The 22701-nt window shown below is 37.2% G+C and overlaps 2 protein-coding genes across 3 annotated transcripts; both read left to right on the plus strand.

Annotated features, from left to right (window-relative positions):
• The first annotated feature begins 229 nt into the window (after positions 1 to 229).
• Positions 230 to 3132, plus strand: LOC131725436 (uncharacterized). 2 transcript variants are annotated; one of them, XM_059018692.1, is made up of 5 exons: positions 230 to 384; positions 959 to 1309; positions 2271 to 2777; positions 2895 to 2919; positions 3015 to 3132. In XM_059018692.1, the coding sequence occupies exons 1-5, from the start codon at positions 336 to 338 to the stop codon at positions 3115 to 3117; spliced, it is 1035 nt and encodes a 344-aa protein (XP_058874675.1). In that variant the 5' UTR covers positions 230 to 335; the 3' UTR covers positions 3118 to 3132. The 2 variants fall into 2 exon arrangements, with proteins under 2 accessions (XP_058874675.1, XP_058874676.1); XM_059018693.1 differs by having other exon boundaries at positions 272 to 384; positions 963 to 1309.
• Positions 3133 to 5217: 2085 nt separating this feature from the next.
• LOC117428360 (myotubularin-related protein 10-like) lies at positions 5218 to 22698 on the plus strand (the record flags this gene model as incomplete). The annotated part of the gene is made up of 16 exons (XM_059018691.1): positions 5218 to 5810; positions 6545 to 6605; positions 13278 to 13414; positions 13619 to 13691; positions 14619 to 14761; positions 16964 to 17054; positions 17464 to 17641; positions 18658 to 18745; positions 18975 to 19063; positions 19409 to 19539; positions 19669 to 19738; positions 20315 to 20385; positions 20690 to 20862; positions 21345 to 21515; positions 21848 to 22030; positions 22393 to 22698. Coding segments are annotated over exons 1-16 (2022 nt in total), but the record flags the coding sequence as incomplete, so codon positions are not given.
• Positions 22699 to 22701: the final 3 nt, after the last annotated feature.

The raw sequence follows: 22701 nt of genomic DNA on the forward strand, positions 1-22701 counted from the left end.
CATCCTAAAATAACGTGAGCATATGGTTTGTTGGAAAAACAATAAATAAATAAAACTACGTTTTTGACCGATTCAGATTTTGGTGCTGATGTATTTATTTTTCAAAAGGTTTTCTTTAGGTTGTGCTGCAGCAAAGCGGGCGGTTCTACTTCACAGCCGTGCACCACGGCCCAGTAAATCATAGCGTCAAATGAAATGTTACAGCAATATTTCCTGTTCTAATACAGTTCCTCTTTTGGTATTCATATATTTAACTGGTAATATTACACAGTTATGTGTGGTAAGGTACTCTTTTGTTCTAGCTGAGAGAAGTTAAAGAAAGTTAAACCGACAGTATGGATGCTTTCTACATGGTTTTATTGTTTTGCGTTGGTGGTGTACAAGGTAAGTTACTTAATTTTTTTTTTTTTTTTTAACAAACATTAATTTACATTACTGCCGTGAAATACACAAAACTCTGTAGCACATCACTTTAAGTGTCTCTAAATAATCTGTCACCACAGCATCATTTCAAAACTGGAAAGTTCTGCTCTTAACATTTATTCTATGTCAGTTTTATGGAATGCCAATATTTATTTTCACATAAAAACCAATAGGTTACTACTATAGATAGATAGACAGATAGATAGATAGATAGATAGATAGATAGATAGATAGATAGATAGATAGATAGACAGAGCTATGACAGATTGAGACATAATTAAATAAAAAGTCTACCTGAAGCCACAGTAATACAGTAGTACAGTATTTAATGTTATGTTTTGTCCTTTTTTTACGTTCAGTGCTTAATATGGAAAACTACAAAGCGGCATGTAATTCAATATGTTACCGTAACATTAGTCAGCGGGTTTCATCTAGGGCGATACTAAACGTTTGACCATAGCTGTATGTCTGTATATATCTGTCTCATTTAACTGTTGTATTGTTCTGTTTATTTATTTGCATGACATTCTACAAGGAAGCACGCATTTATTGTTACTAAATGAAGAACAGAGTGTTGCTATGACGTGTCACCAGAGCAGCCCTCTTTGGTATGTCGATCGTGACCTTGACTTTCAGTTCGATTGTGATGTGAAAAACCATGACAAGATGACATGTGACGTCAACTCAAACACTATTACACTTCATAAACCAGAGAACAGTGCAATGTATGCTTGTGGACCCAGTTCAAAGCACAAATCATCTTGTCAAAAGGCTAAATTATTGAATTCTGCTTTTACTGAATGTAACTGTCAGTCTTTGGATTTTTTCATCGTGGCAGTGACAGATGATGATGATGATGATGATGATGATGATGATGATGATGAGAGTAAGTAGTTTTTACATGTTCATTTTGTTTGATCAACAGTAGTCCTTTCCATAAACCCAGAGCTGCTCTGTGTGAAATCACATTATTTAACTTCAACAGAAACATTTGATTTGGAGAGGAAGCCTCACAGTGCTATATTTTAAAAAAAACAATGTCTGTTTTATTAATATAAAAATTAGCATTTCTTAATAACAGTTTATTTAAAATATGTGAACTTGCTCTAATGCAGATCTCTTTTCATGTGTTTGTAGTGTATTTAGTAATGTGATGTTAATAATAATAATAATAATAATAATAATAATAATAATAATAATAATAATAATAATAATAATATCTTTATTTTTATATTGTGTTTTATATTTATATTAAAAAAATAAAAAAAATAATGTGATATCTATATAATGTGATATCTTGTAACAATTGTAAGTCGCCCTGGATAAGGGCATCTGCTAAGAAATAAATAATAATAATAATAGTACATTGATTTAACATGTCATCCGAAGGACGGAGCACAAGGAGGTTAAGTGACTTGCTCAGGGTCAGTCAGTGGCAGAGGTGGGATTTGAACCGGTGACCTTCAGTAGAGGTCTGGGGAGAGCTGCTGTTTTATATTGGGGTGTGTAAGAGGTGCTGGTTGTTTGCTATTCATCAAATGTATAAGACTTCTTCTGGTGAAGCTGGTTATAGTAATGGAATTATTTCTCTATATATGTTTGAACTACAATAACAGGAAGGGGGAAGAACCAAATGTCATAAATATTATAGCTGCTGAAAACGATGATGCGTTCGTGACACACAGAGAATGCATTGGGTTGCCATGCTGTGCCGTCACAATATTCTTGCAACAAAGTGGATAGATAACATGGGAGATACAGGAAATGGTATGTTATCAGTAAATGTATATGAACATTACCTTTTCTTGTTGTAATTTTAATAATATAATGTTTGATTTTAACTTCAGAAGGGAAGACCATCATTCTAAAAGAAGATGCAGCAGCACAACCATTAACCAAAGAGCCTGGAGACAATGTTACTCTACCATGCAAATTCAACCTGACAAGAAGTGCTTCTTATACAGTGTATTGGATCAAATCTGAGAATGGCAATACATGTCTCCATTCTAATCATGCTGCCTCTAATTCATTTGAAAACAACACCCACTGCTGTGTTGAGGGGACCGGTTTGGAAAGAATGATTTACAAGGAACCACCAAATTCATATTGTAGTCCCTGTGTACACGACCTTATTATAACTAGCGTTACAGCCTCTGATCGGGGGCGTTATGTCTGTATAGTAAATGTGTTTGACTCCGGCAAGATCACCTGGAGGGTTATAACCAACATCTCTATTGACATCTCTCAAGCAAATGATCCATTTCTCCCTTTGTATATTATCGGGGCTGTTGTACTGGCAGTTCTTATAGGTGCTATTGCCCTTGTGATGAGAAAGAAGAAAGCCAACACAAAGGGTAAGTACAGGTCTCCAGAAAGACTAACATATAAAGTGATCATAACAAGAGCATAGCTTTGTTGTATACTGTTGAGTTTGAGTTTCAAAACCTTCTGATATGTTTTTGTTTTTAAAGGTTCTACATCTTTAAGTATGCAAAGGTAATGCATCTTTTTATTCATTGTGTATTAATGTACATAATTCAGTAAGATACCATAGTACTCCAGCCATAATCTCTGATTTCTATCATTTACAGAGACCAGCAAGCGGTTGAGTTACAAGACACTGATTGTAAGTGTAACGTGTTCTTCAAAAACACAATACGAATAAAAAAAGATACTGTTATAGGTAGTTTATGATTGTTTTCCATTAGCAGACATTATGAACATTAGCTATCAGTGCTAACAGCAGAGCACCACAAAGTTTTGAACATCTGCTATACTGAGATTTATAGGTTCATTTATGTATTCCTACATGATGAGATCTGATACCATACAAGTGTCGTGACAGCACATGTGAAGTGTATCAGTCTTTCACATACATTTTTACTGTGTAGACTAAGAAGAGACAATACCACCTAGCCCTGTAGAACAGTACTGTAACAGTGTTTAACTCTGTAATCCTGAATGCAGCCTTGTGGTTTACAGGTACACCCATACGCTGTTGTGGGCAGAAATAATGTTGAAGGCGCAGACACTTCAGAGCCCTACTCTGTGGTGAGACTGGCACCGGAGTCCTGCAGCCAGGAGAAGGGAGATGAAATGAATCCAGAGCGGGCAGAGCCCTATTCGGTGGTCAGGCTGAACACTGAGTATGAAGGGACAGCTCTTTCGTTATGCGAGGCTCCCAAACCCTGTAACCAGCAGGGCAATCGAGATGCACCAGCTGACCACGAAGCCCACATATACGACAAAATTGATGACAATCAAAAGATATCTAAATGACTAATGAGGGCACAGAGAATGCATTGATAAACAAAGCTAGCACTTATAAAACATTTACCATGGTCAAATTGTAGTAAAGCACAGTAAAAGCATTGTGAAAGCAAGTAACTAAGCAATAGCATACTACAGCATTGTAAAGTACAGTAATTGTATAGTATAATCGTGTGCAAAGCATGTTTAAAATGTACTGGGACTTTGCTAAAGATGTTCTTTATGTTCAGACTGTTTCAATTTCTCTTAATTTCAAATGTACCCCTACCTAACCAGGGAGCCTATTAGGTAAATACATCTACAACAATATTATGTGATAATAAGATTTTTCTATACACATCTACGTTTTGCAGATGTTTATTGTAAATAGATTTTAAAGAGACAATGATTTAACCTGAACTATGAAGGTAATTATGGATATTGCTAAAGAGTGATTTAAAGATTAAGAAGTACATTATATGATGATAAAATAGATTGAGTTAAAACAGACAGAAACCTGTCAATGCTTTAGCTAGCTTTGCACTAGTAGGAAACATTTTAGTTGCAGAATTATACTGTATATTGGTATTAATAGTTTGCTTTGTAAGAGGAACTTTAATTTATGCATTGTTTTTAAGTGTAGTTTGTTTGAACATACTTTAATAAACTGTGTTTTATGAATCTGCTAAAAACTTTGATGTTTTATGAAAACAACAAACATTGAATCAGATTTCTTGACAGGCGAATAACAGATTTAGCCGCATCAAATTAATTGCCATAGCTAAACTTTATAATGGCTATAGTTCCGTCATAATTTTAATTGAATCCAGGACTGGATTCCAAGTGAGTTCATGTGACAGAATTCCCAGGGAGAATAATATCCACAAAATATAAAACAATAGTTATAGCACGGATGCTATCTGATCTCAAATATGAAACCTGAAAACTTAGGTCTGTTTTGTATGTCTGTGTATATTGATTTTCATCCAGCACCTAAAAACCTATTCGATCTACACTTTCCTATTATTAGTGCTAAACGTTTTATTTATTTTATTTTTTTCTTTGTACAGCAACTTGTTTTAGTGGCTGTGTCTGAATACTGCATTCATTATACGGTACTGCACTTCAATGTTCTATTCTCGAGCGAAACACACACTATTCAGGACTGTTCCCTTTAAATGAGCTCAATAAATAATCTTATTGCTTAAACCAGTAGATATTGCATAATAACTGCAATATTACTTTTTATTCACTAGGTGGCATCGAATACCCGCATTTTATTTTTAGTGCAATTCCATGTGATGACGGTGTACAGATGAGCTTTATTATATACAATGTAATCTTTTTAAGTTAAAAATATATATGTGGTTTCGACAAATTAAATACTACGATAAGTGCTGTATTTAAATAATTTATTTCATAATGTTTTGTCTTTTTCAGTGTTATTTTCGAATTTATTCAATTATTGTTTGTTTTTGTATTATCTTTATCATACAGAATATCCGATTTTATTATGTAACATATTTGCCCTGCAAAAGAAACTTTTGCAAACACTGCAAAGACATGAGGAGAGCCGCATTACTCTGGTGGTGCCGTATTGAATGAGGTTTGGCTGCACTGTGCTGCCGTAGAACACTGGAACGCCCTCCTAGTGACAGTCTAACATGGCTGCTGTGGCAAAAGCGTAGAAACTCAGAACACATTTGCTCTCCAGCTCTGGGCACTTAGTTCAGGGTGAAGAAGGGCGGAAAGAGACGCCTTTTCAATCCCACTTTTTCAGGAAACTCAAAAAGGTAATTTGTAAACTGAATTCTTACGACTGACGCTTTCGTAGCCTGTGCAAAACTAGGTACAACAACAAAAAAAAAGAAAGGAAAAAAAGAGACAAGTCCTCTGACTGAAGAGTTTCCTTTATGTGTCTGTGTGCTGATGGGCACTGACGAGCAGTATCGCTTCACGAAAAGGCTGGTTACAGCAACAGCTTTGCTCCCAGGCACGCTTACAAACGTGTGTAGGACCAGGACAGTGTACTGAGGACCACACTTCACTGGATACGTTTGGGAATTAGCTTGGCAGGCAGAATGTTTCCCGTAAAGCCTCTGAAACCAACTTTCAAATCCTACCTCCCTCCCCTGCAGGTAACCATTTACTTTTCATATTGTTTCGTATTAACTGGATGTTAATTGCGGGTAGCACAGCCAGAACTTAACTTTTTTATACTTTGGTAACTAAAAGTGCGTAATAATAGTTAACTTGTTTGTTATTTCAATATTTTATAACTCAGTTTTGCTTCGTTGGCTTACAAATGTTTCCAAATCAGAAAAACAACGTTTTGTAAACAGAACCATGTAAGATTGTTAAATAATTTGGGGGTGGTATTTTTGATTTTATTTTTAAAAACTGGGGTGACTACATTTAGAATCTGTATTTGTTTTTGGAGTTTCTGTCTCGTGTGTAAATGGCATGTCGTTTATACAGATTAAATAATATCGACCTTTAATAATCTACATGACCTCTTGCAAAAGGAGCTTGTGATCCATTCGGGACTGTTGTCAGTAATAACAGTAACACATTGGGTCTCCTGACATAATGTTAATGGTCTTGAGTTGTAGAAAGTCTGTACCCCTTACCCCCTCACCAATTGCGATGCTGTTGTCTCTCTGGGTAGTCTGTTAGTGATGCAGAGCCAATATTTTCCCATCTGCTGGGGAAAAAACACATTTGAATGTATTTATGCTTTGGAAAAGTTTCACCTAATACTAGTAATGTTTTTGAAGCGGCACGTCGTTTATACAGGGAGATCTTGTTTTGTAGTTTTAATAATAAATCTGCTATATAATCTACTCTTGTGACTGTAAAACTCTCTTTACAGACAGAAGTGAAGAACAGTCCCCAGCCAACTGTAAGGAAGTTAGAAGCAAAACTACTACCAGGTGAGCATTGCTTTAGGAGTTAGAGACAGACATCTTCAGCCTTGTAAGTACACTATACAGTGGATGCTAAAAAAAATAACGTGGTGGGAAATCATGTTCGTAAATGGATTGTGTGCTAAACAGTGTTGTAAACATGTGAACCTCGCCCCCCACTCCTAAGCAAACAAGTTTTAAATGAGATCAAATGCTTTATTTTTTATTGTCCCTATATGTTACAACATTGCTTATTGGGTAACATTTGTGCTGTAAAAAGTGGCTAGTAAAAGTGCCTTCAAATTCCTAGATATTGATTTCTTCTGTGAAATCACCCTCAGAATGCAATAAGACAGACCTTCAGTAAACCCTATTACCTTCATTGATATGGCTTAACACTTGCACACTCTCTAGATATTGCATTATTTTTAGATGGGAGAAGACTGACTCCACTAGTCCTGTTATATTGAAGGGTAGGGTGTACTTCTGACTGGTCCTGAAAAGCAGGTACAGCAAACAGTGCAGTGCCTTGCATTCTCACGCTGCTTTAGCCTTGAATTGGGAGAGTAGCCCCCTAGTTACAGAACTGAGAGCTCAGTATCCATGGTTATCCAGCCTTGTGGGGCCCCCTTTTGAGAACAAGTGTACATAATTGATTAAGCAATGTCAGCACAAAATAATTTAGATGATATGACACTGTTCTGGACAACCTTTTAAACTCACAAGAAGTCTCATCAGACCATTTTGTATTGTTTAATGACACTGGTTAGCTACAGTACTAAAATGTAATTGTGAGTTAATTGTTTACTAAGGTATGTGCTGATTTGCTACAATCTATGGCTAGATTGAACAGTGTTATAAGACAGTGACACTCAAGCAGTAGCTTGCTTAGTTTAAGTGCCTTGGTGTTCTGTTCTGTTTTAAACATGCTCTTTTTTTTTTTTTTTAGCATGAATACTTTTTGTAGTCAGTGTTACATCTTGTCATTACAGTAGTTATCTATTTTGCAAGGATATAGTTAATGTCTGATGTCGGTGTATTGCCTAAGGAACATGTATCTTGCTGATATTATGAATGTATTTTCTTCTGTGTATATATAGTACAGTATATCTAGAGTTCCATTTATCCAATTTAATGCTGAATGTACTTTTCATGGTACTGTAGCTATGATTTACATATATATATAATATTTATTTACTTGCAGCTGATATCACAAATCAGTTTAATTCATGATAAGGCCATGTTGAAGGTAAATAGTATACACAATACTATATTGAGCCATGCATGATCAGTTATTCATTGTTCAATATTTCTCTCATTTGATGTCCAGGTCATTGTGAAATAAAGATGGATCACTGTACAACCATAGCAAATACATTAGAAGGTTCCATAGATCACTGTCACTTCCTGGTTAAACAAAGAAACAAAACAGATTGAGATTTGAACATGACTTTCTTTTTTGCTAGGCTGCACACTGTTTCATTCAGTTCCTTTAACAAAGAGTGTTACAGAGAGCATCGCTGATCGAACACTGCAGCCTTTTGCTACAGGCTGTATTTATCTCTGCTCTGATCTTTCATGGCATCTGGTTCTGTCCAGTTAGAGCAGTACAGCACTGAGGCTGTGTGAAAACAAAATATATTTGTAATAACACAATTGAGAATTAGAATCATGTATTCCGTGCAAAGTCGTAAAAAGCTGCTGTAAGACTGAGTCCTCATCTCTAACACAGCTCTGAACTGATATACAGTACACCTGATGTGAAAATAGAGCTCAAAACACATTTACAGTTGCAGCTGCAGAAATGAGCTTAGTGTTTAACCTACAGTAGTGCGCCTGTATAATCAGGAAGTGCTCTTGTTTTTTGGGTGGTTGATTTAACCACAGCTAAAAACATTGTCTAAAAATATCGCATGCTGTACATTTACAAATGTAGCTTTAGGACTATATTGTACATGCTGCTGCAAGATTTTTAAAGTGAAAATAATGGTGATACTGTGTTACCCAAATGTGTGTCTGTAGTGGCGTTTATGAAGGCTTCTTTCACTTTATGAAGCAGCTGAGCAATGAATGGACAGTGAGAGCATGCAAGTGAATACAGCGCAGGCATGCATTAGGCTAAAGGAACTCTGCACTGTACATTTGCAAACAGAAATCCAATTTGATTGCAGAGGTGTAAAAACTGTTTCCACAGGGGGCTACTCTTGCTGAGTTTCAACCCACAAAGTCTAGGACTGAGCTGGTGCTCTAGCTTATCTTACTGCACCATTATCAGACTGAGTGCTTATAATTAAAATGCAGAAGGATATACAGGAAGACGGCTCATATGCTAAATCTAGGCATTAAGGGCACATTGTTTTTTACAATTTGGTCTCTTAACCATTAAACTTGAATTTAGGTTTTGGGTTGTCTATGGTTCTGCAAAATACCTTATAACTAGTGGTACAAGTTTAGTGCCCTGACTAAATGTGGGCAATAATGGGTCTTGTTTTGTATGCTAGTGTGGCAATACTTGAATCAGACTTACAGTAGTGATATTTTATTTGTCTACAACTAGGAACCCACTTAGCCACTATTAAAGATATCTTTAAATTACCTAATCTAGAATGTCTGGTAGTTATTTCAGTGTTATTTTATTTTTGCACTGTTATGTGGGAAGGAGTAAAACAGAAAACATATTTTTTAATGCTACAGGAGTAAATACAGGCTGTGTGTTTTTCAGGCTTCTGTGTGTTTGAGACGGGACAGGTGTCTGTGTTTGCCAGGGTCCCAAATTGCAGTGTGCGCTTTGTGGTTTAAGGGTTTTGAGGCTGCATCTTGTTTATGCTTTTTGTTTTGCTATCTTATGTCTTGTCTATACAGAAGCATCCTTGTGAAAGAATGGACGTATTTTTAAATGTTATTTACTTGATCAAAACCTGTTTGAATTACAGATTTGTCCCTCATTTTCAGTTACTAGGTTGTGCTGTACAAAATCAGTGTCCCTTTTTTAATCCAAAACTGCTGTTCCTGAACTCCACAACTCCCACTGCTTGTAACATCTTCACAAATTTACTGTAACATGGTACTGAAATATGGGCTTGGAATGTGCAAAAAAAGAGGAACTAAAATCAGCTTCCTGTAGACGTGTGTGCATAAGATACAGGACAACAAGCTGGTTGCAGTTGATTAAGCACTTTACAGAAAGATAGCCCTATTGACAAACAGCTCGTTTTTGAATATGTTCACTCAATGTTGACATTCAGTTGTGTTTGCCTTATGGAAAACAGCCGTGGAAACAACATGGGCTCAAATCTAAATCTCCCTGCTAGGCTAGGTTTAATGTTTTCTTCCTTGCTCTCAGTAAAAATATTGTTAACAAGCCTTATAGGCAAATGTTTCCAGATGTTTGTTGCATAATGCTAAATGGTAGAATATCCTGTGTACTTTAATTTGGGTATCTGCTTGTTGTTTGAAATGTTTAATGAAGGACAGGTGAAAACCCAGCTGTGATACGGTATGCTTTTAAAGCTGCAGGATATTTGCTCTACATACAGGAAACTCTTCAAAGCTGCCAGGTAAATCAACGAAATGTGTTGCATTGAGCAATGCATTACTGATGCACTTAATCAGTAATCGGAGACATGACTGATCTCACAATATAGGGTTTCAAATGGTGCCAGTTTGCAAATAGCCATCCTCGTTCTCATTTGACTTTCAGATACTAATATACCAGTTCGCTGAGGTTTCTTTAGTGTATTGCCATCTGCAAAATCTTAGTCTATTTTAGTGATTTTAAAGACCTGCTGTAACCACCATTTAGATAATTAAAAAAGAGCACGTTGAAAATCTCAAGACGACGAAAGATTTGTTTGTTTCCTTAGTAAGAGATTCTCCCTTTATCCCTGAGCCCTGTTACCAAACATGTCAACAAGCACCTGCTGTAGTGCTGGTATTTTAAATTTTAATCAAACATCATTGATCCTAATGCCATATATACTAACCCTGCATTGTATCTGTGCAAGCCAGGAACGCATCACAAATAAAGTGACAGACTGCTGTGATTCAAACTAATGAAGAGAAACAACAAAACCAACTGTGCAGTACTACTATGTGGGTTCTGCTTTATCATGGAATAATAGAATAGTAGTCTGCCGGACTAGAAAATATATGTTGCTCTTATTTCCACACAAAAAAAGGATGTTGAATAATTTTGGCATGCATAGTCTTTTTTTCATTACGTATGCCTCCATTTATGCATTAGAACCCGTTTTAAAGATGACTATATTAGCAGAGCCCTAGACAGACACTACTTTTTTTTTCCATTGTCCTTTCCTTGGATTAGGAGTACATAACACAGTTACTTCTATGGAAAGTATAAGGTCTACCAGATAGAGTCAAACGCACCTAAAAATAGCTTGGTTAGTTGGCCTTTTTCCCTCCTTGTTTCCCTCATTGTGTTTTGCATTGCTCCTTTACAGATGGGACCAGCTGAACCCTGGATGAGTCAGAACCTGTTTCACTCAGTCATATTCCACAACTTAGCAGTCATTTCCCCTCTATGACCATTTCTATCCATATTCATTCATTGTTATTTATTTTATTATTTTTTTAAAGGTGTTCTGCCTAGTGTAATACAGGTTTAAGATATTTGTTTCTGTAGGAAAGTTTTTTTGAAACCCTATGCTGAAAATAAGTTTAACTGCATTGCATTCAGGTGAGCATTTGTTTGGTAAAAAAGCTTCAGAGAAAGAGGAAAGTTGAGAGTCTGCAGCTGAAACTGATTTAAGGGAATGTAGAAAATCTGTAAGACAGATAAGTAGTGAAAGCTGAAGTGACTGCAACTGGGCTGGTGTGGGCTTCCCCTCCAGTGTTGACTAAACTCCTTGTCATCAAGTTCCCCTCTGTTACAGACCTTGTTCAATGTATTTTATTGTATTGGTTACAGTGTGTAAGCTGTTTAAGAGCGTGCATGTGTTTTAATGTTCCACAAGAAGAACCTTGCAGAAAGTAAGACTAACCGGCCCACTGGAAATACAGCTGGCATTGTGGTTGCTTGCAGCATTGTTGGGCAGATTCTCAGGAAACACAGACATGGATAGCTGAGGTCAGCATTCAGACCATTCACAGCCATTGACTATTTAAGTGACATATGTAAATTAGATGCTTTGCCTTAGTTTGCAGCAAAAATCACCCTATTGAATAAGTCGAAGCCAGGAGGAAACTGTTATGCTCTGGTGAAGTTTATGCTGCTTTATTCCAAAACTAAAAAGAAACATACTGTTTTATCAATTTAATCAACCTACAGTAACTGCAAGTAAAAGCTTCTTTTTGAAGGCTGATTTGAAATTTTGTAACAATTGTTTGTTTGTTTGTTTTGCGAACTTGGCTTTGGGGCAAATACTTATTGTAGCTGATCTCCTTAATATGCTTTAATTGAAAGATTTTATCAAGCATGTCAATTAAAGAGAACAATACAATATGACTTTAGTGAATATCTCAATTAACAAAACAGGGAAACAATATAATTTGAAGTTAGTATGTGGGGTAGGGTGAACTGTTACACATTTTGTCACGTATGAGAAAGAAGTTGGTATTCTACATCTGGAAAGAAGTGAAATAGCCATTACCAGTAGGTAGCTCAGGAGTTTTCTACTTGTAAACTATAAACCGGGCTGGAAACTTGTGAACCTTAGATACAGAGTCAACATACAAACTTAATGTGCTGACTCATTACTATTTAATAATATAAAACATCCTGGTGCGCAAAACCGTTTCTACTGTGCTGAAATACTTCTGGAATTAGTGTTATGGATTCAAATTCAACCCTTTTCAGACAAACTTGAGTTGGGTCTGTTGACTAAATCATGCACAGTGACTAAAAATCCACACAAGTTTCCATTACCCAATCCAAACTATGGCTCTCATTCTCTCTTGAAATTTGTATACTTTCTCTTGACAGTGTAACAGATTACTTAATCTTTATGAAGCAACCAGGTACAGCAATAAAGAAAATATTTAAATTCAGTAAATGCCAGTGACAAAAATGTATTTGCTTCCGACTACAGTAGTCACCAACAGAGAGATACAGTACTTGAATATCCTCTATTTGTTATGAATTGTTTATATATATATATATATATATATATATATATATATATATATATATATATATATATATATATAAGATAGAGATAGAGATAGAGATATATATATATATACACATACACACACACTAAACAAAACGTCAATGTGTAGTATAGTAGAATAGGCTGGTTCCCAAAGTAACCCGTCAACTTTAACTGTAGTATATAGAAGTCCGCACTATAGTAATATGCAGTACTGAGAAAGAAGCCAGTGGTTTTAAACGGTCTTTAGCAGCTCAGATAGTATTTCATAGACCCAATGAAACAAATAGGTATATCCTTAAATTGTACTATTAAAGCTAGCAGCAGAATTAATACACTGAACTCTGACTGTAACTTTATCAAAAGAAAATGTTCTGCCATTTTTATGGGAGACTGTATCAGAATAGCACTGTGGATGAATTAACTAGTGTTCCAGCAGTACTGCATGTAGAAAGGTTCAAAGGAAACCTTGACTTTATCCCCTTGACTAGAAGCCACACCATGTGCTTCCTAGAGCCTTTGTCTGAAGTCTGGTGATTCTTCTTTGCAGATTTTCACTTCAATATTCCTTTGTCTTTAATTCTTTTTCCAGGGGAGATTGTTGTCAACGAAGTTAACTTTGTAAGGAAATGCATTGCGACTGACACAAGTAAGCAAGACCTTTGGGGGAAACTGGTCTGCACAAACTTCAAGATCTCCTTCATTACTGATGATGCAGTGCCTCTTCTGGTATGTGTTCTTCCCCTAAAAGTATTTGTACAAAATAACCAGAGTTGTTTTTGTGGATTTAGCAACATTGTGTATCATTTTCTGTGATCTCAATCTCGATAAGTGGCGTTTATTTATTTTATTGTATTTGCTTTCATATGAGGACTGTGATCTTAGATGTATGATACAGGCTCAGTTCCATGATGTTTCTGTTTTTTCTTGCAGAAATTCCAATACAGAAACAAGCTTCTAGGAGAACATGACATTCCCTTAACCTGCATAGAGCAGGTGGTGACAGGTATGCAGCTTTCTGTTTTGGCAATGTTAAGCCCATTTTTCAAGAGTCTGATACTGACAACAGCACTGCAATAACAGGTTATTCAATCTTTTACTGTATTGATCACTTAAAAAAACAAAAAGAAAAACAGCTGAATCAAGCAGGTTCTTGTAACAGTTTAACAAACTTGCTAATATATAGGACACACTTGAAAGCATTGTTTATAACAGTCACACAGCCCACTGGCTGTAAAGGCATGTGCTATGTCATCATTCTGTGAAATGCTTTCCATAGCCCACTGCTGACTACAGCAGGAGGCGTCACTTCTGTTTGTTATTAGAATCTGACGTGGAGCTCAAGTCATGGACTTCGTTTATTTATTGTAGCTTGTTACTGAATACACACAGTCGCCACCTTATCATTATCCACCACAACTGGCGTATCGGCAGACAGTGCCATACTTTGGGCTGGCATCACTTAATGCACAGAGCTGTTACAACAAGCCGCTTGTCAATAAACGGCAGTTCTGTTTCCATCCTGGCTCAAAGAGGCTTTCTAAAGACTGTCAAATAGGGAACTATTTTTTTGTCAGCTGTTGAATTATAAAAAAGTAATTTTGTTTGTAACATAGTGGCTGCAAATAATAAATAAGTTATCTTGTTAGTAACTCTGTGAGATTTGTTGGTAACTCCCTTCACCAGCTGTTTCGCTACAGTAAAAGCAAAACAAACATTCCTCTTTTTCTATGGTTTTACTTCCTAATCAGTCTTAACAAAAGCAGAAGGTATAGTCACATTTGGTTTCCTGTTCCATACGGTGGTGTTCTCAGCAAGGCAAAGCATCTTTGTCAAGCTTTCCTATTCTGCTTACTGTTCTAATGTAATATGTACAGTCCTCTTGTTTAATCTGTGCTTAGCTGGGATTTTGTTTTTATTTGTGTTATTTCAGTAAATGACGCAAAGAGGAAGCAGAAGGTGCTCGGATCAAACCAGAAGCTCAAGTTTAATCCCACCGAGTTAATAATCTACTGCAAGGACTTCCGCATTGTGCGCTTTCGTTTTGATGAAGCCGGGCCAGAGAGTGCAAAAAAGGTAACCCTATTGTTCCTTGTGATGAAAACATGGCCATAGCTGATGGGTTATAGTCTTGCTTTAGCCACTGGCAACCTTCTACCTGTTGAGCTCAACGAATAAGAGGGATGCTTCTGGCTTGACATCAGTCATGGTGTGTTTTCTCCAAACTACCCTGCTGCTGAGTTTTAGATAAGTGGTTTTAACTTGTTGTATCCAAGATTTTCTTCTTTTTTCACATCTGGCAAGCAGTGTGAGATTACCTTGGTGTATACCTTGGGGCATGTAAGGACAGACTTCTCATGAGAATGACTATAAACCTGAAGTCACTAGCTGTTGCTGCACAGCCCAGTACTGTCACAGTTGAGCTGAAATATAAATTCATAACATCTATATTTAGGTCTCTGCTAGGTAAATCACATTTATACTAGTATCTCTACTGTATGTATGGAACTGATATTATGTTCATTACTACAAAAATGTTTTTTGAAATAAAAATATTAATGTAAACAGTGTATTATATAAAAAAAAAAAATAACAATGACAAGAAGTGTTTAACTCTGCAAATCCATCTCGGGGATCTGTTGGGAATTCTTAAAAAAAAAAAAAACTGTAGCCTTGACCTCTGAATGTGTAGGTTATATAACTTCTTGTTCCATTTAGACATTATTCTGAAGTGACATTAGCAACAAACTCTAATATCTAGTTTTAATTAATTTAATTGTATATCCAAAATGGTTTAAAAGAAGGGAGGGTCCATTTAAAATGGAGAGGAGGGAGGGAATACCCAAGGGATAAAACTCTCAAACAAATGTGTTACTGCTGGAAATTTTGAACAACAAGTTTCCGTTGCCAGACACGAGCAAGGTGCCAAACTAAATCCTGTTGGAACCTGCCAATTTTGGTAAATATGTGAGTTCAGAAAAGGCACAACAAAAAGACCATTCATCGGTTACCTCCTGATAACACAAAGACCACGCCACAGCTCGATTTATACATACAGTAATGTGGTGTCATGAACTGTATAATTATTTTATACCTGTGTCCTTTATGAACATTCACCTGTTTTACTCCTGCATTTCCATTTCCACAGAACTATCCCTGTGTCACAGTCAGGGAGTAAAAGTTACATTGTTCTAGAAATGCAGCATGATCTGCAAAAGACAATACCTTTTGCAGTGGTACAGTGCCACAGTGCCACACACCCATCATGTTGAGAAGTTGGTAGGTGGAGTGTTGGGTGTTGTCCAGGCAAGACAATAACGTTTAATCCCTGGGGCAAGTGTGCATAAGAACCATCAGTATTATTATTATTTCATAGCAGACGCCCTTATCCAGTTATTACAAAATATCACAATACAAAGTATCACCTTACAAAATATGTTCACCAGAACCCTAATCCCAGTGGTGGAGCTTTCTTTATGAGCATTTCCACACATGCCAAAAAAGGGTAGATTTTGGAGTAAAGCAGCAGTAGGTTATAATTGTGTATCCTCAATCCCACATAATTAGATCTTGAAAACCAGCTTTGTGTTTTCATTCTGAGTAGTGGAATGAATGAAAGTGTTCCATAATGACTGATTATATAAAGCAAATATGTGAGTAGTAATTGTGCAGAAGTAGCTTTTCTATATGCCTTGTGTCTAGCTGTTCATCCAGTGAATCAGGATCATTATGTGGTCATACTGTGCACTGCAGCTGGAGATTTCCACACATGTGCAGTGACACTTTGAGTATAGGACTTCTGCAGTGTACAGCTCACACATAGCTTTTATTTTTATCCCGGGAGCGTTGTCTTCCTAGATCTTGTGGCACAAAGCTCATGACTGATTTAGTGCTGCAGCTGGTATAAGTACTGTATGGCAGGTCGTAAATTGTCTTCAAAATACGGGTAGATTCAGTTTGAGCCAAGGCTCACCTTGAAGTGTTATTGAATATTTCCAGTCCCTCACAAGTTTTCAGCCAATAAAAGCTAAAAAAAGAAAAGCCTTGACACAGGTGAGCTCAGAAAGCATGCTGGGTGTACTGAGGGGCTGGGTGGTTAAGGAGCCTGAGTGTAATCCAGTTCAAAGTATAACGACAAAACATTACCATTACTGACCAACTCAACTTGCATCTCTGTTGGCATTCATGGTATTCAAGTGCAATTATGCACATCATTCCGAATCTGCTATTGATCGTTTACTGCACAGTATAATAAGTTGATTTTGTTTGTGTTTTTAGGTTTGTCTTGCTATTGCCCATTACTCGCAGCCAGCAGATCCCCAGCTCCTCTTCGGATTTGAATATGTTGGAAAGCGGTATTATAATCCAGGTAGAGTAGATATCTGTTTTATTGGGTTTTTAAACCAGAGTCACTAAAGCCTGGGCGTGTTCTTTTTGGAATTGCAGCAGGTGGAATGTTGTGCACAGCAGAAATACCTTGCCTTTATGAATAGGAAACCTATCAAACAATCCAATCTGTGGCTGGATTAGTTCTACGGGGGGGGCCCCCATCTCAGAATCCAGTACATTTCTCACATATACTGTTATGTGTTTAAATGCATTGCAGCATCTTGTTTTCAGCCGGGGAGTCCTAGCAGTGAGGTGTCATTGGGAGGTTCTGGGTGTCAGTAGCTGAGCTGCAACTCAAACACAAGGTGTTGTAGATTAACCTTTGTTATACCCACTAAACTCCTAGTGACCCACTAAACTCCTCTTTTTTTTTTCTTTTCTTCTCTCAGCTGGAGACAAAGTAAACGGTGTAGACCCGGGAGGAGGAGGTGATGGAGGTGGTGGGGTGGAGGGTGTGCAGACTCCCCTATTCGACAGGTCCTCTGACTGGGACAGAGAAATCAAACGAACTGGAGGGTCTGAGTGGAGAGTGTGCTCTATCAACGAGAGCTATGTCATATCGCTAAGGTACCTGGGGTCTTCTGCTAGTAGAGATGGGGAGAAATGCAGCCAGGCCTGTCACCTGAATTCCTGTCCTGTTCTGAGATTTCTCTGGTGATTTACTAGCAGCAGCAGCCCCTCACTGAGAGTACACCGATGCTGTTTCATATTGGTGTGCTGGAAATCTCCTGTTTCAAAATAATTTTACTTCCTACAGAGGACACGGGTAGAATGTTTATCAGAGTTCCACCAGTCCAACATGTTTCTTATTTATTAACCCCTATTGTACCAAATCCAAATTATAGACATTTTCTGTTATCCCAACTTGTGATCCAAGCTTCTGCCCCAGCCTTCATCCCAATGTGACTTTTCAAATGCCAAAAAATATTATTCAGAGGTCTTTAGTTCATTTGTAATTGATTTAAAGTGTTGTATAAATTCCATATACTCCTTAAGTGACATTAATAATCAATGAACAATAAAAAGGTGTAAAATGCTTAGTTATTGAATTGGTTGTCTGACAGATACGCACAAATGTAATAGTTCCACCACGCTAACCATGCGCATAAAACTAGCAGGGAAAGCTTCTTGCAAGCTAGAAAAGAACCTATTTAGATGTGCTTTAAATTCGCTAGTTCTAAATGCGTTTACCCAGATCCCACTTTTAGCAGAACTGACTCGCTCTGTAATGAGCAGGTTGTGCTGAAACACTTTCCACACCCAGTGTTTAAAATTAAATTAAACTTTATCCAGCAGAGTCCTTGTGATGCTGAAAAATGATACCTTTCGTATTATTAAAACCTCAAAGCCAATACTTGCATCAAATATAAGTTATGTTTTTCTTTCAGATAGAAGTCACGGCATACTAGCAAGGCTTGTATCCGTCTAAAATAATAACCATGCTGTCTTTGATCAAAGACCTCGAGATCTCAATTAATTTCATATCCGAGGATTGATAGATACCGGTTTAATGAAGGAATTTAATTTAAGAATGTGATACATCAGTTTTTGAAAAAAATGATTTTTGTTGAACATCTTTTCAGTCTTCCTGAATACTGTGTGGTTCCGGTTTCACTGGCAGATCAGGACCTCAAACAGTTTTCAATTTATTTCACTGGACAACGCATCCCAGTGAGTATTTTGCTTACTTGTTTAAAAAAAAAAAAGTCTAAATCCTTAACTTCAGCTTTTGAGATCTGTTATTTTGGATTTGCAATAGCTCCAGCTTGGACAATACTTTTCTTTATTATAGTGCTGGTTATTTTTTGTACTGCATTCGGTAAAGTGTCGATGCTCCATGTTATTGCTGAAAGTTAAATTACTGTTGCAACACCCTGTAATTTACTTCATATTGTCATAGCTGTGGTGCTGGAATCACCCAAATGGGAGTGCTCTGGTGAGAATGTCTACTATTAAGGATATGGTTCAACAAAGAAAATTAGACCAAAGGTATGTAGAAGGATTCCCAATAAAGAAGTGTGCATTTTGCATTAGGATTGTTATTATCACAAACATTATCATGCCTTGTAGATCAACCCATTACACTTTGAAATCCAATCGAATCCTTTTTTTCTGTTAATGCTTGTAAAGTTGTAATTGACTGGAGCAATTGTTAATTTGAGTATTATTAGAGGAGAATTTGAAAATGCATCATTTGTAAGTAAGTGATTAACAAAGCAACCAATATTTTAGATTTTTTGAAAGTATTTAATGGGACAGGCAGCTACCAAAGGTCATTTAAACACTGGTAAATTGAGCTAAAGACAAGCCCTTGATATTTCTCTTTCTTGTTAGGATCTGTAATGCTATCACAAGAAGCCACCCCCAAAGGAGTGATGTTTACAAGTCTGATTTAGACAAGAGCCTTCCCACCATTCAAGACGTCCAGGCTGCTTTTGTCCGGCTCAAACATATCTGTGTTATTGGTGAGCCTTGTTTGTCTCCCTTAAAATGTTGTGCACACAATTCCATTTGTACAGGAATTTGGAGTGTAATTGTACAGAAATGTTATACCAGTGCTTAGAAACTGTCTAAAATACTTATTGTCAATCCAGACCCTTTTGAAGAGTCAGATGAGAAATGGCTGTCCTCCATGGAAAGCACACACTGGCTGGAGTATGTCAGGTATGTACAGATATTTGGAGGTACAGGCTGGCAGCAAATATTTCTAATTTGTTGGCAGTTTGCTTGTACAACGGAAATGTAAAAAAATATTTTACTTGGACTCTGGTGTACCTTTTGATGCAGTTTGTACAAGTTTCTAAAATGGCATCCTACTTGAACAAGAGGTTCCTTGTATCACTAAGTTCTTAGGTTGACATAAGTTTCAGGACACCGTTTCTGTAGCATTTTTTCTCCTCCGTTGGTAGAAATGTTACTGTAGCCTCAATATATTGTGGTCAGTCGTGTGATATGTCAATGTTTATGTTCCTCACGAGACATTTCTTGTTTTGACATCCGACACCAATGATATTTGCCTGGTTCCTGCTGTCCATACATCTGTATTTAAATTCAAAACCTCTTACAAAAGAGTCCTTCTATTAGAAGTGAAATGGTCTACAGTAAATAGAGAGCTGGCCTAATAGAGGGAGATCTTAATACTGTTTGCAAGTTGAAAATTAACTTGCAGGAATGTGATTCTAATCAGGGAGCTGGCCACAAGGAGAGTTTGCTATATTATGTTTGTTTTAATGTTTGTAGGTCATTCCTGAAACACTCAGCTGAGCTTGTGTATATGCTGGATGGAAAGCATGTTTCTGTCATTCTGCAAGGTAAAGCCATACCCATGCCTGCTTGATTGCAAAGTCTCCACTTCAGAAGTATGCTGAATTGTAAATGTACAGTTACTTCTAAAACTTTTTTCTGAAATTGTGATCCCAACTTACCACCAGGACTTAAAGGATCTGCTGAGAGTGTAGTTTAGAAAAGAGCTGTTGTGGATATTTACAACCTAACGGTTACATTTGCTACATATTGAATTGTAGCAATGTTCTATGATCTGGTATGCCCTATAGTCATTCTGTCCTTGTTCTCTCAGTCCTTTTTAATGCCTGCTTGTTCTTTTCCTCTGCGCAGAGGAGGAAGATCGGGACCTGAACTGTGTGATTTCCTCCCTCGTTCAAGTGATGCTGGATCCTCATTTCCGCAGCATCGCTGGCTTCCAGAGCCTGGTGCAGAAAGAGTGGGTGATGGCAGGGTACCGATTCCTTGACAGGTGTAACCACTTGAAGAAATCTGACAAAGTGGAGGTAAGATTCAAAGCTGTGGTCGCAGTGTTCTTTTAAAAATGTAAAGTGACACAGTGGCTTTTATTTCTTTATTTACTCCAACCTCTTTCTATGTAGGAGCAGGTCCTAAAGCAATCAAGAAGTCAGATGGCGTGAATACATTTAGAGTGCCCCAGGTTTTATAGTGTTCACCCAAATAATTATACAATTTTAGCTAAACACTGTTGGCAGGGGTTGTGTATTCAGGTGGAATTTGCTTTACTCTGGGTACCTTCAACTTTATTTTGATCTACAGTCATACATGAGTCATACTCAAAGTTCTTTGTAAATGTAATAGAAAGTGAAAATAAACAGCATGATAAAATCATGGATTATATCCCAGAGACTGGGTTTTGCTCAATTTACTTAACCAGCAAGCTTTCCCCAATAACCATTGCACAAAGTCATTAAATATATGGTAATTATTTAGAGCTGATCACTGTGTTCTTGTGAACCTTCCACAGTCTCCCTTGTTCTTGCTCTTCTTGGACTGCGTATGGCAGCTGCTGGACCAATACCCTGCAGCCTTTGAGTTCACAGAAACCTACCTGACTGTGTTGAGTGACAGCTTATGGATCCCAGTCTTCAGCACTTTCCTTTTCAACTGTCCTCAGCAGCAGGCAGAGCACAGCAGAGTGAGTGTTTTTCTATTTGATTAACCAGTTTTTGTTTCATCTCCAAAGAGATTATTCCATTAGTAGCATTATGGGAAAATATCCGAACTTGTAACGCTACATAACGTAGGAGTGTAACATTTTCAAGTACTGTATGCTGATTGTGCTAAGTCGTCTATACGTGGTTCTCATTCTTCAGGATTTATTTATTTATTTATTTATTTCTTAGCAGACATCCTTATCATTATGCTTACTACTGTAGAAACTGAAATTATTACATCCTGAACCTTAAGATTTGCTCTTTAGCTACTACAACAGTAACCCTGTTTTTAATTTTGTGTTTTTTTCTCTAGGAATTTGCAAGAAGTAAAAACATCCACCTGGGAGATGAAAAGGTTCTTCAGTTTCCTTCTGTCTGGGATTGGTCCCAGCAGTTCACAGCTAAAGATCAGGCTCTGTTTAACAACCCTTTGTATGTTGGGAAGAGTGCAACCTGTGTACAGAACGGAGCTGTAAAAACATTTAAAAGGACCAAGGTAAACCAATAATGAATAAGCATACTAAATAGATTATTATTTATATTTTTTGAATTTGTGATGGTCAGAAGTGCTTTGGTTCTAGTATATTGATGTATGCTGTGAATGGTCATCTGTATCTCAAAATGAAGAACTATAAAATACAATACACTTGGTCTACGCTCTTCAGATTATCCCGAAGTTTATCTGAACAAAATAGAAAAAACATTAAAACAACAAAAAAAACGCCCCAAAATTATTCTAATGGACCAACATATAATAAGTGGAATTGTAGTTGAACCTAAACCGTGATCGGTTTCTTTCTAAAATGATTCAGAAGTTTCTTAATTAAAAATGAATAATAACTTATTTGTTTTGCCTAGAAAAACTACAGCTCCACCCTGCGCGGCATGCCTTCCCTGAGGAACGGGCTGCTGAGCGAGCAGGAGTTAATTCCCAGGAGGAATTCTTTAGTGCTGAGGCTGAAGCCTGAGTTCTCTCTGCTGAAGGAGCCCCAGGAGAGCCCGTCGGATCAGTATATTCGAGAATGGTTTTCGAAGCCTGCTGACCTTCAAGGTCTGATCCTTCCCCAGCTTCTTTCCTCGCACATCAAAGTGTGGAAGTTGTGTTTCTTGCGCTGGATTCCTGAGGCCCAGATTAACAACGGAGGCTACATCACTGCCTTCCACAAA

Source organism: Acipenser ruthenus, unplaced genomic scaffold (assembly GCF_902713425.1).
Source record: "Acipenser ruthenus unplaced genomic scaffold, fAciRut3.2 maternal haplotype, whole genome shotgun sequence".
Classification (NCBI taxonomy): Eukaryota; Metazoa; Chordata; class Actinopteri; order Acipenseriformes; family Acipenseridae; genus Acipenser; species Acipenser ruthenus.

Coding starts and splice junctions, on each gene's coding strand:
- LOC131725436 (XM_059018692.1), top strand. CDS start 336: ATGGATGCTTTCTACATGGTTTTATTGTTTTGCGTTGGTGGTGTACAA. Junction 385..958: donor TTGCGTTGGTGGTGTACAAG/GTAAGTTACTTA, acceptor ACATTCTACAAG/GAAGCACGCATTTATTGTTA. Junction 2,920..3,014: donor ACATCTTTAAGTATGCAAAG/GTAATGCATCTT, acceptor TATCATTTACAG/AGACCAGCAAGCGGTTGAGT.